The following is a 16,236-nucleotide window of genomic DNA, read 5'->3' as shown; positions in this document are numbered from 1 at the left end:
AAAAAAAAAAAAAAAAAAAAAAAAACAGGGCTACCTCAAGGTGAAGTTTACTTTTCATGAAAGTCTCTTTCCAAGGATAAACATGTGGAATTCTTACATCAGCTCTCTTCTAGACCCCAAGTAGGTTGGAAGTAGGCCTTACACACTAAGCTGAGTTTGACTGAGTTTGTGGTGCTGCTGAGCAGGGATATCAGAGAGGACAAGGACCGCAGCTCAGTGCAGGAAAGCTGGGTGTTGAAGGGGGCAAGTACTAAGAGGTGCAGGGTACAAGGGACATTAAGAGGCCAAAGAGGCTGGGGTGTGGCCCAGTGGCAGAACATTTGTCTAGAATGCGTGAGGTGCTGTATTCCATTTCAAATATCACTGAAAAAAAAAGGATTAAAAAAAACCCTTCAGGTTTATTAAGGTCCAATTTATATACAGTTAAATTTAGCCTTTCAAAGGTACATTTAAAAAAAAAAATCTCTGACAGCCACTCCTGCCCAGGGTTTGTCTAATGCAGAGTGTGTCGAAACAATGAGACATAGAAAGTACCAAACAGGAGAACAGGACTCTTCTCACCCTGCCTCTAACATTTTGCCTTTGGGAAAATCACTGACATTCTGTGGACTCACTCTTTTAATTGATAAAGCAAGCAGGTGGTTTGAAGGGCCCCCTGAGAGGTGTTCCCAAGGAAAGCATTTGTAGGATTCTACAGAGACAGGCACATGCTGACTAGTTTGTCCTTCTCTTCTGTGCTCTCAGCTGACGCTGCCCACATTCCCTGTGGTGGTGAAGATCGGTCACGCTCACTCGGGCATGGGCAAGGTAAGGCAGAGGGACCTCTGATACCCTAGGTTTCTCTCAGAAAGCCCATCCGTGGAGTGCTCATCTTCCTCTGCGGCTGAATTCTTTCCAAGGAGAGGATCTGGCCCCTTTGAAGGAGAGCTTCTCAGCCTCTTTCAGCAAGCAGAGAATAGGTCACCTGATTGATTCCTTGGGTACTTTCGAGAAGTGTGACCCCGAGTGCTGGGGAGGGAAGCTAGAGAGCAGGGGCGTCCAGAGATGTGGCACCCATGTTTGTGCCTGGATCAGAAGCATCGTGATAGGCTTGAAGCTCTAGGCCCTTGTGACTTCTCGGCGTGTATATGTATATACCCCCCCTTCTCCCTCTCTGCCTTACTCCAACCTAGGTCAAAGTGGAAAACCACTATGACTTCCAGGACATCGCTAGTGTGGTGGCCCTCACCCAGACCTATGCCACAGCAGAGCCCTTCATTGACGCCAAGTATGACATCCGAGTCCAGAAGATCGGCAACAACTACAAGGCTTACATGTGAGTAGGTGGGGGTCCTAGTAGGTGCTCCTCATTGCCCTCGACAGCCAACCCTCAGGGTAACCTCATCTGGCCCCCAAGGAGGAAACAGAGAAAGGGATTCTTAACCCAGGTTCTTTTTAAATCAAGGAGAGGCTTCTGTGAACTAAGATGAAAAGAAAAATTGATATTTATTTTCACTAGCCTAAGTAAAATTTAGCTTTCTCTTCAGTTATGAACAGAAGTTACAGGCTACAGGAGTAGCACTATATAGGACTTTGTCGCTAAAGATAATCACAGATATTTTTGTGTTACACTATAGCCCTGACAGATATCTCTATATACCAGTTACTGTCATTATTATTTTAAAATCGTGGTCATCATTAATCCTGGCACTACAACCTGTTATTTAGAGAAACATAGATTGACTAGTCACAGATTTATTTATTAAGGAAGTGTTTGTGGTAACTCCTACTTGGTACTTTTGTGAGACTGTGTACTTTATTTTATACATTTACTACTCATCTTATACATTGAAAGAAACCCATATGCTTTACCAGAGTGCCAAAGAAAAAAATTTAACTTGTAAATACTGAGCCCTCAAAATGCTACACAGCATTCAATCTTAGTGGTGACAAGAACGCAGGGGCCCATTTAGCAGAATGGAAAGTTAACTACTCCCTCCTTTGAAACACAACACTCCCTTCCCTTCCGTAAAACACACAAGAATGCGAGTGGCTCATACTTCCAAGTTTGGAAATACTGATTTCCCACTTTAGAGAACATTTAACATGATATTTTCATTACAGAGAAGGAACACTATTAATAGGAATTTGATCTTTGCCCTCTGGGACTTCAGCAGACATCAGGGTGGAGGCTTCTGCCCCTTCTCAGTTGTCTGTCTTTTCATGCCTTCATCCTCCTCTTCCCAAAGCCCTGGAATTTGTGAGAGGCTGCTTCCTTGTAGTTTGTCCTACACCTTTAGCACAGGCGTTTTGTCTTGTGCTCCTCCCACACACAGGTCCTGGCAGGCAAGCAGGATGGAGCCTGCACCTTGCATAGCAGCACGCACACAGTAAGCACCGTGCACACACAGGAAGGGGCCCTTGCGGAGAACTGATGTACAGAGCTTCTTCTGTTTGGTTTGGTGCTGAAGATTAAACCCAGAACCTAACACCAACTAAGTACACACTCTACCTCTCTACCATGGTGCTGCACTCCCAACATAGAGGGATTTTTTTTTTCACACTTATTGACTGGATTCCAACTTTTTAAAAGTCTGTAATTTTATGATTATGGTCTTCCCACTTCAGAAAAGGCTTCTAGGGTTGCTTAAGAAACAGGCACAATATAAGATGAATAGCTTAAAGACCTTTCTCAAAACTAGCCAAAAGAAGCAGAAAACTAGATATTTTCATATATTTAGGAAAGCAGATATTTTCTTTTAGAATGTAGCTCAGTAGTACAGCTCTTGCCTAGTATGCATGAGTCCCTGGGTTCCCACCTTCCTACCACTAACATACGCGAATAAATGAATAACTAAACAACATTTATTGATGACAATAGTGGAACAAGAATTGTGATCCTTAAAGAGAGACACCACATTTTTAAGACATAGGGCTTCTAAACACAATTTAAATGAAGCATGGGAAGTCCCAGATGTTGACAGAAAGTGGCCAACTGGAGAAGCTTTGGGGGACATTGACTTGTTTTTGTTTTTTTGGTTTTTTTCCATTAACTTTATTGGTACAATTTAGGTATACAATACAGTTACTTTAATCGCTGGGATCTTGCACCTTTCCATAACGTATCTTGGTTCTTATTTTTTGTCCCTTCCCCTGCCCTCCCTTCACCCCCTCCACCCTACCTATTTACAAAGACTTTGTTCCCATATTTTTCCTTTTCTCATATTTTTTCTTTTCCCTTCTTACCTTTCCCCTACCCCTCCCACTTCCCCTACTCCTTTAGACCTTTTCTTCCTATTACATAATATCAATTATACATTTTGATCCTCATTTATACTTGTATATTTTCACACCAGAGAAACTATTTGGTATTTACAAATGTGTGTCCTATTAATTTCACCTAAGAGTGTGGCCTCAGCGTGTATCCACTTTTTGGAGAATGACCCATGTGCAGCCAAAAAGAATGCATATTCTGATTGTGTGGGTTTTTTGTTTTTGTTTTGCAACGGACCAGCAGTGATTGGAAGGAACGTTTAGACCCTCTCCGCTTCTCCCTGTCTCACCTCTCCCCAGGCTTGTGGCCATCTCTGCTCTCAGAAGAAAGAATTGACTTAGCAGAGCTCAGATGAGGGGACTCAGGGGACTTTGCAGGCTTTACAGTGCTGCTCAAATGGAAGAGACATTATTATTACTTACATTAGTTTCTCAATCTCTGACAGGTTTCATACCTCAGTGCTGGGGACAAGGAAGTGAGTGCCTTGAGAATAGTCACGAGGACATACTGTATTTGTAAACCACTGCTGTTAGGAATGCAGAGTTGTTTTTAGTGTGGCTTTTGGCTCTGTGTTTCTACTCAGGCTTTGCAAACCATTCAGCTGTTTATTTGTTTGGGTAGAGGGAAAGCCCATCACACCGAGGGAACCAAGATTCCTGGATTTGTATCCATATCTGCTTTGACTGTTGGACAGTCACACAGACTTTCTGGGTCTTCGTGTGCGTGTCAGTAAAGCAGGCCAGAATTCTAGCCTCTCACAGCAGGACTTTGACAGGAGGCTTCTTTGAGGGATGGGTGAGGAGGCACCTTGGAAGCCTCAGCACCATCCAGTATGAGACCTGTCATTCCCCATAGTAGGCTCACAGGGCTGCCTCAGGGCTTGGGAAATCTGGGCAGATATACAGCTTCTCCTGTCTAGAGTCAGTTCTCTGGGGAGAACCCTTCTGTTCCCCAGAGCATCCCTTTGTCTTTGACTGTGTCTAGGTGAAGACTAAGAATTTAAGAGATATATTCTTAGTGCTTTGCAGTTTACTTAAACCTGTCCCAGTTGATCCCTGAGTACCAATCTGCAACCCTGAGTTTACAGATAAGAACAGCTCAGTGAGGTGAAGTGACTCTCCAATGGTCAGCCAGCCAGTCCAGAGAAAATCCAGAACCAGAAACCTGGTCATCTGCCTCCTTTTGGGCCCAAACTAATCGACATAGCTTGTGCCCATGGCTGGAGGGTGCAGTGAGCACAACAGAGGCTGGTGGCTGGATGCTGTCAGTTCGGTTTGATGGATGAGGCAGCTGGGGGTGGGGGTGGGGTGTTACTGACTTCCAGATCACAGTGCTGAGCTTGTAGTGGCCCTCAGAAGTAGCCTGTTGGGTGACTGGGTGAGTGTGCCAGTAAGGAAGACACTGGGCCATACTCACAGGACACTGCAGGAGTTCCCAGGATGAGTGGGGTTCGATTTGCGCATACCGAGTGGGCCCAGATGCTGAGCAATAGGCTGCTGCGGGTACAAGACACAGTGTGGCCCTCGGGTGTTTTCCACAGCTGTGGACAGTCTTGGCTTAAAACTCAGCTCCAATAACTAAGGAAAGAAGTAGAGGTAAGGTCATCACTAAGGCATAGGTAAAATCCTGAGGGGGAGCAAGAGCTCATCTGGTTGAAGATCAGTACAAGCTCCATGGAGTCAGACCCTCCTGAGCTAGACCCTTGTAGAGAAAGGAGGGCTTCCCAGGTAGGGTTTGGCAAGGCAGTGGGCTTGAAGCTCAGCAGACAGCTGTCCAGTGTGAGCCTGTTGGCGCGAGAGGCAGTGAGCCAAATTCTGGAAGGCTGCACACTCTCCTCTTGCTGGTGTGGCTCATGGCCTTTCCTATCCCTGGTGGACCTTGTTGTAGGAGGACATCGATCTCAGGGAACTGGAAGACGAACACTGGCTCTGCAATGCTGGAGCAGATCGCCATGTCAGACAGGTGAGTGAGAGGCGCCTGAGCCCCAGTGAGTAGGCAGCCTCCATGCGGAAGAAACAAGAAATGAGCCTGCCCAAGGCAGCCTCCTCAAAGAGAGGATACAGAAGACGCAGAGGCCCCAGCAGCCAGTTAGCCAGACTGGGCAGGACCCACTCACGTGCTCAGCTATGGAGATAAAGACTGTGCCTACTACAGAAGCACTGAGAAAGGAGTAGTAGTTAGTATGGACTGGGATAGCCAAGGAAGGTCTAGCAGAGGAGAGACCTCTTTTGGGCTTGGAAAGATGAGTACGAACAGGAGAGCAGAGAGGGAAGGCATTGTAAATAAGGGACCATGCTTGAAAGGGTTGGGGGTTGGGGATGGGGAACAGGAGAGGTGGAGGCAACAGGACAGCCTGGTTGGCAAGCATGCCTACAATGAGCTAAGGCCCTCATCTCAGGACCCCTTTCCATCCCCACCAGGTACAAGCTGTGGGTGGACACCTGCTCTGAGATGTTTGGTGGCCTTGATATCTGTGCTGTCAAAGCTGTACATGGCAAAGATGGGAAAGACTACATTTTTGAGGTAAGTCTGGTCCACAGAGTATCTCAATAAGAAATAGCTCTCAGGGCCTCATGCCACACTTTTGGCTGGAAAACTATGTGGGGCAGCCCAGACGGCATTTAGTTTAAAGTCTCCTGAGTTATGAGAAGGTCCCAGATGGCAGATCCACATAGCAAGATCCCTCCACAAGTGGGAAGAGACTCTATGGTTTCAGCCTGCTCAGCTAACCCAGGCCATGGGCAATGGATGCCAGCTCTGGGTTCCTGGGATCTCAACCTGATGCACTCCTCTTTGAATCTGTTGGGATTTTCACATTCTTAGTCTTAGAGAGCTGTCTTCAGGTCAGTTGGTCCAGCCTGCTCATTTCCAACGGAGACAACGGAGGCCTAACGCCTCGGGCATGTGCCTCATGCCACAGGACGAATGGGTGTCTCAGCCTGGACACCTGGATGTAGGAGATTCTTCTCAGCATCTCTCAGAGCCTTGGAGACAGTTTACTCAGCCTGTTTCTCTCAGAATTTGCTCACTCTTTTTTTCCTGTATCAGAAGGGAATCCTCAGCTGTGTAAATTCTTCACTGCTGCCCAGTCTTCCTTGCCAGGAGTTGGTGGTGCTTCCAGAGTACTAGTATGAGGAGCCCAAGGTGGGTTTAGGTTTGGAATCTGCCCTGTGGCCTGCTTAGCATGCAGCCTCTGGTTGGCCACACCTCCCCACTCCAACGGGGCCTCAGGTTTCTCTTCCATAAATGAGAGTCTGAGCCGCAAGGCAATCATTTCCTCATAGAGGAAATTATTGATCTGGACCACAAGACAGAGGAAGGAAAAGGATTAGTGGAAATCAGGGAAGGCCACCCAGGTCAGGAACAAGGGCAAGAGTCTAGTCATTCAATGAGCAGAATGTGCTGGGGAGACAGAGATGGTACCAGTTTAAGTCACGGGGATGAAAACTGCCTCCTGTTCATCAGAGACTTAAGGAAATGTCCTTCATGTCTTCCTGCTCCACTGTGGGCTACTCTGAGGTTGGCTGTACCCTCTCCTTGCTCTCTGCACTTCCCACTATCTCTAGCCTGCAGTCTCCTTCTCACTGAGCCCTGGCTGGGTGGAGGTAAAGGGAAGGGGCCCAAGGCCAAGGTTTACAGGAGGAGGAGACAAAAGGCCAATGTCTGCTAAGGAAATTGCTTCCAGTTGAAGACAAGGACACCTGCTTCATCACCTGTGTGTCTTTGCTGGCTTACAGTGCACCAATCAGAAAAACCATGTGAGGACTTTTATGTTTCCAGACCCTTTCCTTACCTGGGCCACATCTTCCACCAGGTCATGGACTGTAGCATGCCACTGATCGGGGAACACCAAGCAGAGGACAGACAGCTCATCACCGAGCTGATCATCAGCAAGATGAACCAGCTGCTGTCCAGGACTCCGGTCCTGTCTCCTCAGAGACCCTTGACCACCCAGCAGCCACAGGTAAGCAGCTGCGGAGAGATGCCAAAGAGCCAGGAATGGCTGCTACAGATGCTGAGGCTCTAGGACGTGTAGAGGTTGGATGCCCACAGGCCTGGATGGAATCTAAGGAGCCTTTCCTTCTGTCTTCTTTCTCACCGTCCCTCTGGAGGCCTGGTTATCTCCCAGGGACTCTGCATTTTTAAACTGGGAGGCTTCTGAGGAAGGGCTGGGTCAGAGCACTCACTAGCTGTTCACAACACCTATGTAAAGAAAGGAGGATCTTTCTGAGAAATCTGATGATTTGTGAAAATGGGAGTTAGGTCCCTCATTCTGCGAGAGAGTCTCAAGGCAAAACTCAAATGAAAAAATCTGCTTTTCTTCCTAAGGGAGAGGAGATGTCGTTCTTCAGGTGACGTGACTCATCCCAGTGACTGTGTGCCAGCCACCGGTCAGCTGGGAAAGCCACACTGAAGTTTTTGTGGACCATGAGGCCCCGTGGCTCTACAGTAGGCCTGAGAAATGGGGAGAGAGCACAGACCAAATGTTACATGAAGGAGGCATCTCAAGTTTCAAAAATGTTCCCAAGCTTTTCCCTCCACTGGACTTTTGTATAATGAAGTGGTAAGAATTCAGAATAATGAATCAAACAACTGAGCCCTAGTCTGGCTTTTTCTCTAAACAGCTGTATAACTGGAGGTGGGGAGGATTAACCCCATTTTGGAACTCAGGTTTTATCATTTGTAAATCAGAAATCTTTCCTTCAAAAGCCAACTTCAGATAGGGAAGTACAATAGAATAATGGTTCAGAACGTTGGCTTTGAAATGAAAACTAGCCAATTTGATTTCCAAACCCTGCGTGCATTGACTTTGTGTCAGTGGTCAAGGTTCTTAACTGTGCCTCAGGAAAGCTAACTACAGCCCCTATTTCACAGGGTTGTTATGGGAAATAAATGAAGAATCTAAAATGTGGCATAGCGCAAAATGAGGCACTCAGTAAAGGTTAACTGGTTTTATTATGTTAAGTAAACAGAGTGGGCTTGGATCCCCACAACCCTACGTTTGGGGATTATCGCTCCCTTTTTGGAAGATAAGTGCTTTAACATGATTATACTGTACCCAAAGATTATACTGACTCAGAAGCAAAGTAGTTGGGTTCTAGAAATTCTCCAATAAGAAAGAAGAAAAGGCTGACAGCCCTGTCCTAGATGGGGGAGAAGAAACAATAGAAAATAATCTGGACTACTTAGGCTAGAAGCAAATCGCACGAGACTTTAGGCAGTCACAGAATGATAGCATAGAAGTATTGTTGATAAACATAATAATGAGCCTGAATCATCAAGACAGGGAATACTGGTATTTTAGTCCATGCTCTATATTCTGTTTTTAAAAGCCTAGAAACATAAAGTTTAAGACATATCCCCTTTCAAAATTGACTAAAATAAAATGTGTGACAATTGGTAAGTCACTTCCCTCTCTGGATCTGTTTTCCCACTTGTCGTATGAGAGAAATTAAATATCTCATGTGCTCTGAGAATATCTTTGAGTGGAATACAATACATGCATCCTCACTGATACTGGGGAAGTGGAACTTCTGGGCCAATAGACACAGCTCTGCCTCTTTCTGGGTACCCAAGGTGACAGTGACCTTGTGCAGCAGAATGTCTTTGTATATTAGCCATCGTGAGTGTTGCACACCTTCAGCTGACTTGCACTGGGCTGTAGCTCAGTTGTAGAGCTTGTACCTGTACTTAGAATGCACAATACCCTGGGTTCAGTCTTTACCACCAGGGGGTAGGGAAGGGGGAGGAGGAAAAGAAGAGAAAGATTTTTATTATTTAAAAAATCAGGCCCTGTGGTTAGATTTCACCATATCACAAGTCGGGTGGTCACTTCCATTCTGACCTTGCAGGCTTGGCAGTGGCCTTTGGTGTAGTTGACCACTTTCTCTGTTATGATCCTGTAGCAACCCTTGCCTGGTTTTCATTTTGTCCCATTGGCTCCTTCTCAGCCTTCTTTACCGACCTCTGTACTTCTGCTGAACCTCTGAGTGTCAGGACTCAGAACCCAGTTAGTGCATGTTTCTTGGTGATCCAGGCTCGGCTGTACCTACCCTTCCCTGGCCACTCCTTTGAATTCCAGATCCACGCATATGACTCCTGTTTGACACCTTTCCTGACCCATCTAAAGGGCATCTTGAACCTAACATGGTCAGAGCAGAAGTCGTATTTCATTCCCTTAAGCACTGTCCGTCCCCCTCACCCAGTGTCCCCCCTAGCAGATTAGCCAGTTTTTCCTGTAGGCCCCTCTGTGCCCTGTCCCATCCTCCCTCTCATCTGAGGTGCCCTAGGTACACTGGTAAGGGAAGAGCCTGTGTATGGGTTGGCTTTTCTCTCTGAGATGCACCCCTGCCCCCTTGCCTTATGGCACAGCTTGCTCTTTCATGACAATGTAACTATTTCCTCAAGCAGCAGTCCAAAGCTGCCACTGACTCATTGGCTACCACCTCTCCTTTTAATTGTCTGGGTGCACTTTCAGCTAAGATTATTCTTGTCTGTTCATTTCTTTACCACTTCCACTAGAACGTATGTTCCTCAGGAGTCGGGATTTTCCCACCACTTTGTCTCCAGGGCTTAGCAAAGTATAAAGCACATAGCAGCCACTGTCCTGCATACAGTCCTAAGTCACCTAACCACTGGCCACCCAACTGTGGTCTCATGCACTTGCATGCTCAAGGCTGTGTGGTCGCTGGGCAGTGTAAACTCGTGGGTCCACTGCCACATGTGTGGTCAGTCATGGGCCTAAATGTCTTTATGTGGCAAATGACTGTACATCAGAGGTATACGAAGGAGGGTGGCGGGAGCCAGGTGTGGTGGCCCATGCCTGTAATCCCAGCACTTGGCAGGCTGAGGCAGGAGGATCACAAGTTCAAGCCTAGCCCAGGCAATGTAGTAGCTTAGTGAGACCCCGTTTCAAGCAAACAAACAAACAAACAAATAAGGCTGTGGCTGTAGCTCAGGGAGGAGGCCTTGGGTTCGATCTCCAGTGCTAGAAAAAAAAAATAGGTTGGTGGAGAGTGCTTTGTGCATGTGCAGTCTGTTGTCTGTAGAATATATATGTAGAATATATAAACAACAATCACAAAACTAAGTCTCTCTGCTTTTTGTGACTAATCATATCACTCCCTTTAGCAATTTTCTACAAATGACAGTGAAAAAATGCTCCTCCTCTCGAGGCGAGCCACTCACACCTCTCTTTCCCTCTTTAACTGTCCTGTCAGCCTGTTTGGGGTTGATGTAGGAGCCTGTGGAGACCTGGCAGTGCACAGGTAGCAGGGATGTGCACCGATGCCATTACCCGGCTTGGCCTGGATTTCAAATGGCCAGCAGAGCCCCTGGATGCTGTTCCAGCTTTAGTGCTATTCCTCAGTCAGGCCCCTCAGGCCAGCCTCTCTCAATGACTGGGAAGAGCCCAGCTGCTCACCTGCTTCTCTCTCTGTCCATGCCTGCGGTCTTCCACCAGGGTTTTCATTTCTGTGGCTATGGAAGGCACTGAGTGGGGCCGGCAGACGGGGAAGGGGAAGGTGGTGAGCAGAGGGCTGCTCCAGCTAGCTCCCCATCCTTGTTCATTATGGAAAACACACAGCTGGGGTGGTCATAGGAAGGAGGAGTAGCCGTACCCTCGAATGCCAGGAGGTGGTGGCTAAGCCTGATTCGGCTCATGGGGGCTTGGCTACAGCCTAGTAGGACTGGGCTGCCGGAGTTGTAAATTGTGAGTTGTCCTTGGCTTCTGGGCAGTTCACCCTCTCCACAAGTAGGGACACTGTTCTCAGGGTGGCAGTGACACCTGGTGGCCAGAGATGTCCAGGGTCTCTACTAATAGAGCCTCCTCCCTGTAGCCCTGTTTGACTGTCCCTCAGCACATTTGCAGACCTCTGGGGTCTGTCATCCCAGATTGCGATGAGCCTTGCATCCCGGGGCTCTGGAGAGGTGGGGACTATTCCACGTCTTCCAGGAAGAAGCGGGAGACCAAGTCTGTGGACCAAGTCAGGTCAACCAGTGGAGTTAGTGCTCTCCTTCACATAACTGATCTTCTTTCACTCCTCATGACAGTGGTCCCACTCTTTCTTTGTCCTGTAGCATCTTCCAGAGCTAAAAGCTGAAATGCTAATGCAGGAATTTCAGACACTGATGGGTAAGCAGGGCTCTGATCTCTTCAGTGCCCCTCAGTTTGTCTTGTTAGGTAGACACATGGCAGGTGATTCTAAGCTCAGCCTTTGAAAGCATTAATACGCATCTGGTGCCAGGGCAAAGATGAGCTTCTATTTCTGTTTTTCCCCAAGCCAATAAAACCACATCTGGAATGTCATTTTCAGTCTGAGAGTCACAATCTAACCAGGACAAACTCTTACGTCTAAGCAGAATATGCTCAGAAGGAGACCTGGAGGTTGGAGGAGGCAATTGTCTCAAGGAGCTCATGAGTCAGCACCTTCAGCTCTGGTGCTGTCATGGGTTAGAAATTCTTCCAAAGGCAAATCTGCTGGAAAACAGGTTTTGATGCAACGCAAGCAGTCAACTTGTGAACACTACTGAGAGGAAACGGCTGTTCTGGGGAGTGGCATGTGGCTGTCACATCCTTGCTGATGTTCAGGCAGGCACAGGATGAGCATGGGCTGGGGCTGGGACTGGTGGAGCAGGTGACTTTTAAAAATCTTCCAGATCTAGGAAGCGTGATCCAGACTGTGCAGCCACAGGAACTGGGAAGGTTGTGGTGCAAGTGCCTCTGGTTCTGGTGGGACATTCTGCCAAGCCTCTTGTGCTGGCCTGGCCGAAAGAGAGACTTCGCACATTTCCAGCCAGGTCTTTGTGGCCACGAAGGCTCTACAAGCTGTGGTCTGTTGAGCGCTAGGAGACCAACACAGAGAAGGGACCTCTCTGCTCTGAGTAGTGGAGTCCAGAGGGCTGTGCATTTGGGGAAGGGATGTTGCTGTCCCTCAGATCCCAAGCATGGGACTAAGCTTCGCTCAAGTTCGGAAGAGGTAAATTTAGGACAAACAAAAGGCCTTCCTGCTTCCCACAGCAGGACTGGCTTTAGAGAATTGGTTCCCCAGTGAATGTAAGCTGAGAATTTGAGGAGACTTGGGGCAGGTTCAGATAAAGCCACTAGTCACTAGATCCCTTAACAGACTATTAAGAGAAACTGACTATTTTGGGACTGGCTTAACTTTCAGGGACATCTTTAATCACTTGAAGCTGACATTCTGACCTAGGGTGACCAGACCCTCTGTGCCCCCGCAAGACTCATGGATTGCCCCCCTGGGACACTTCTGGTGTCCTTAGGTTATGAGAGAGCCCCGATTCAGGAGCTAAGCTCTGCCCTCAGAGCAGTGATTGCCCTCAGGAAGGAAGGAGGAATAGCTCATCCTCAGACACCTTTTATAACCTTTCTGAGGAAGGAAGGTGGCACTAGTAACTGCAGGAGTGAGCCTGGAAAGGGCCCAAGGTGCTGAAAACACACTGTCCCCTTTGCTCTGAGTAAACCTACAACCTCCTGACCACATTCCTTCCTGCTGCTTCATTCTCCCTGGGGTCCTAGACCGGGGGAGCGGGGCCTGGGGGAGCTGATCAGAATAGTTCTGCATCGTGTCCGGCAAGGAGCTTGGCCTGGCCCCTGTCCTGGGGCCAGACCCTGGGACCCTTTCTCAATTTCCTGTCTCAGATATGCTGAGCAAGCACAGGCCTTCCTCCTTGGTGGGGGCAGCTGGTCTCAGGCCAATAACCCTCAAGAGTTGAGTCACTCAGTGTCTTTCCTTCCTCAGCCTTCCGTCCTGCTGGAACCTCAGATAGGAGCTCCTGTCTCTCTGCTTGTCTGCTCAAAGCCACAGGATGGCAAATTAAAGGTGCCTTTGACAAATACCCATAGACCTTCATCCATGGACTTGTTTTTTCTTCAAGCCAGTGGTTTCCTTCCCAGTCACCTCAAGAGCTAATATTTACTCTCTCTAAACTGGCTTTGCTGCATCTGCAGGGGCCTTGTTGGAACTAAGTCAGCGATATGCAGAGGGCATGGTATGGCCCAGCCCCAAACACTCTGCACACGAAACCACCATGTACCAGGTGACAGGAAGCTACCCGGCAGTGTCTTCTCCACTGATGCCTGCAGTTCTCACAATGTAACTTCATTCTTCTGAAATGATATTTGCTATTGTTCAAGTAATAGTAGTGATGCTCACTTTTATCACTGCTTTACTGAGCACTTTATAGTTTAAAAAGCATTGTCATTATTTTAAGGCTCACGGCCCTTATGTGATATGGGTTGGGCTAGCAGTCCTGTCTTTGCTTACATATCTGCAAAGAGAAGGCAGATGGCGTGCCCACAGTCACATGGCTGCCCCGGAGGAGAGCTGAGTCTTCTGGGCCCCAGTCTAGAGAGTTTTGCTCAGTCCTGTGTCCAGCCCCTTTGATTCCTCCGCTGCAGCACAGGGAAAGGTAGGAATGTGGAGAACAGAGCGTGTGTGGCCCTGTATAAGGAAAACACTTGCTCTCCTCCCTTGACCTGGGGAGGCTTGCGTTTCACCAGCTCTATCTTGGCGCCTGGCTTCTCCAATCAGCAAAGCCCTGAGGGTTCTGCACAGCAGGATACCAGCCTAGTTGGCTTTGGTGGAGAGCAGAGCCTGCTGTCCTTACCAGGCCCCCCAAAGCCTTGGCCTGTGGGCATCTCTGCTTAGGACCAGCAGCCCTGGGTCTTGCTGGGCTCAAGACTGCACTATTGAGATGGGTTTATCTCTTGTCTCATCGCAGATACCCAAAGAACTGAAAAATGGAATTAATGGGTGCCCAGAGCCCAAAGAGCCCTTGGAAGTCATCTGCCCGTAACTTTTCAACACCCCTCCACAGCATCTCTGCCTGGAGTCTGTCCAGGTCCTTAAATGCCTCTTGTGCCAAGAAGCTCACTACTCCCAAATTTGACCCTTGTTGGGATACAGATTCTAGTCTTAAGTCTTGTGCAAGCCCTGGGTGCTCTCACAGTTACCCCATTTTGTCCTTTTAGTCTATCCATTTGGGAAACTGACGTTCAGAGATTAATCTGTCCAGAGTCACATGAAGAAAGATTTTTGTTTTCAGACTTCACACCTTCTTATCTGCTCGAGAGACACATTTTATTCTGTTAGCGTGTACCTTAAAAGAGGTAACTGGAAGTGGTGACAGTGCTTTTTCATGAGACTTGCTTAGCTGAAGAAGCAGAGGACCTTGACTCCTCTCACGGAGACACTGCTGTACCTCCAGCCACATCAGATTTTGGCAGCAGCATCACAAACCCTGAACTTCCGGTCGCCCTATAAACCCAGGGTTGTTCAGGTTTTTTTCTTACACTGCCATCAGGCCATTTCCCCCTTCCTTTTTATGTGCAGCTGGCCACAAGCACTGGACTTCACATTCTTACCTGTTTGAGTCAGCCTCACTTCCTGAGAGAAACTGCTGCTCAGTCTGACTGTAGGCTGCTGCCCCAGGCTGGCTACAGGCCAGACTTTGGCAGTGACGCCTGAGTGGCCAGACTCGTGTGTAATTCGGCATCCCAGGAGCCTCTTGGTGACTGGAGACAGATCCCATGGTAGCCAAACCCACAGGGACTAGGCCTCAGCTCCTAGCAGACAGCAGGCTTGTGGGAGGAGCCAGAGTGTCTCAGCCTGGCAAGGGCCAGTCCTTGGGGATTGTTCTCCAGGCCTTGCATATCCCTGAGAAGTCTTCAGTACACAATCTCGGTGGAGTCAGGGCAGGAGAAGCTCTCTAGGCACCATCAAGGGTGGCCAAGGACATTCCCAGGCTCTAACACAGAGCTTTAGGTAGGGTAGTTTCAGTCTCCTGTCCTTTGAGTATCTCACACATGTGGTGTAGTTCTGTGGTTGAGGAGAGCTGGCCCCAGCCTGCATGGTAGGATCACTGCTTTGAGTGGATCCTGGAAAGTCCAAGTTCTTCCAGTGAAGATCTTTGAGGTTTTTTTTCCTGGAATCCTGGGTTCTCAGGGTTAGGAGGAACCTTAATGTTCATTTTATCTACCTCATATTTAGTGGAGGAATATTCTCTGCAATATCTTTGCCAGGTAACCCTCTAGCCTCTGCATAAATATACCTACTTCTCAAGCCGGCCGATGACCCCGCTTTTACAATGGGAAGTTCTCCCTGTGGGTGAAAGTCTGCCTTCCTGGAGCTTTGGCCCACAGGCACTGGCTCTGCTGTCTTTCTGTGAGGTCTCCCATATCCCTTTCTGAAACAATCAGTCCTCAGAGGACAGCGTCATTAGCTGTGCTTGACCGGTGTCTGCATCTGTCCATTGGCAACCCTCCGAGTACTGTACATAGTGAGGCTCTGGGGGAGGGGACTGTCAAGAGCCATTCTGTTTACAAGCTCTGTGTTTTGCTGTCCTGCATCTGAGTATCTGTCTCAGTGAAAAGTCATGACATAGATGGTGTGGCTAGACTAGAAAATGAACAGTAAAGTCTGGATAGCAAGGAACAGGTGTGTCTAGGACATATAGACTAGAGAAATCTGGGAAGGTTAAATCCAGGCATCCTGAAGCAATCAGGAATGTTGATAAAATAGTATCTACCCCATAAAGAAGATACAATGTGAAAGTGCTCCCCCACTGGCTGGCACACAGGAGGCACTGAGGTCTAAGTAAAAGGCCTAAAGTACCTAGAGCACAGGCAGGGAAAGGACTTGGGAGGGTAATAGGTAGCCATGGAGAAGACAGATTAGAGAGAAGAGTGGAAAGTATTAGTCTGCCCTAGTACAGAAGCTGATGAATCTCAGATGACAAGAAGGAGCAACTGAGGCACTTTGGTGGCTGTTGGGCAGAGTGGTCCATGCCTGGCTCCGTGGGTAAGCATATTATGGAGTTGGGGCTCAGGATCTCATGAGGGTGCTTGAGAGAAAGGAAGGAAGTGTTGGTTTCTGGCTGTGATTTACAAGTGGCTGGGGTTGTAGGTATAGGGGCAATTTCAAAGCAATTCCTTTTTTGTTTTTTTTTTTTGTTTTTTTTTTTTT

The 16,236-nt window shown here is 48.0% G+C and overlaps 1 protein-coding gene across 1 annotated transcript in view; it reads left to right on the top strand.

Annotated features, from left to right (window-relative positions):
- Syn2 (synapsin II) overlaps positions 1-16,236 on the top strand; it is a 48,837-nt gene that overhangs the window by 28,677 nt on the left and 3,924 nt on the right. The window contains exons 6-10 of the mRNA XM_019208605.1: positions 745-807; positions 1,173-1,315; positions 5,141-5,215; positions 5,674-5,776; positions 7,068-7,217. Of these exons, the coding sequence (XP_019064150.1) occupies positions 745-807; positions 1,173-1,315; positions 5,141-5,215; positions 5,674-5,776; positions 7,068-7,217 (534 nt within the window). The remainder of the gene's footprint in view (positions 1-744; positions 808-1,172; positions 1,316-5,140; positions 5,216-5,673; positions 5,777-7,067; positions 7,218-16,236) is intronic.

This window comes from Fukomys damarensis, unplaced genomic scaffold (assembly GCF_012274545.1).
Source record: "Fukomys damarensis isolate Sample0158 unplaced genomic scaffold, DMR_v1.0_HiC HiC_scaffold_37, whole genome shotgun sequence".
Taxonomy (NCBI): Eukaryota; Metazoa; Chordata; class Mammalia; order Rodentia; family Bathyergidae; genus Fukomys; species Fukomys damarensis.
Note: the sequence above shows the minus strand (reverse complement) of the source record. Positions and strands in the feature narration are given on the sequence as shown.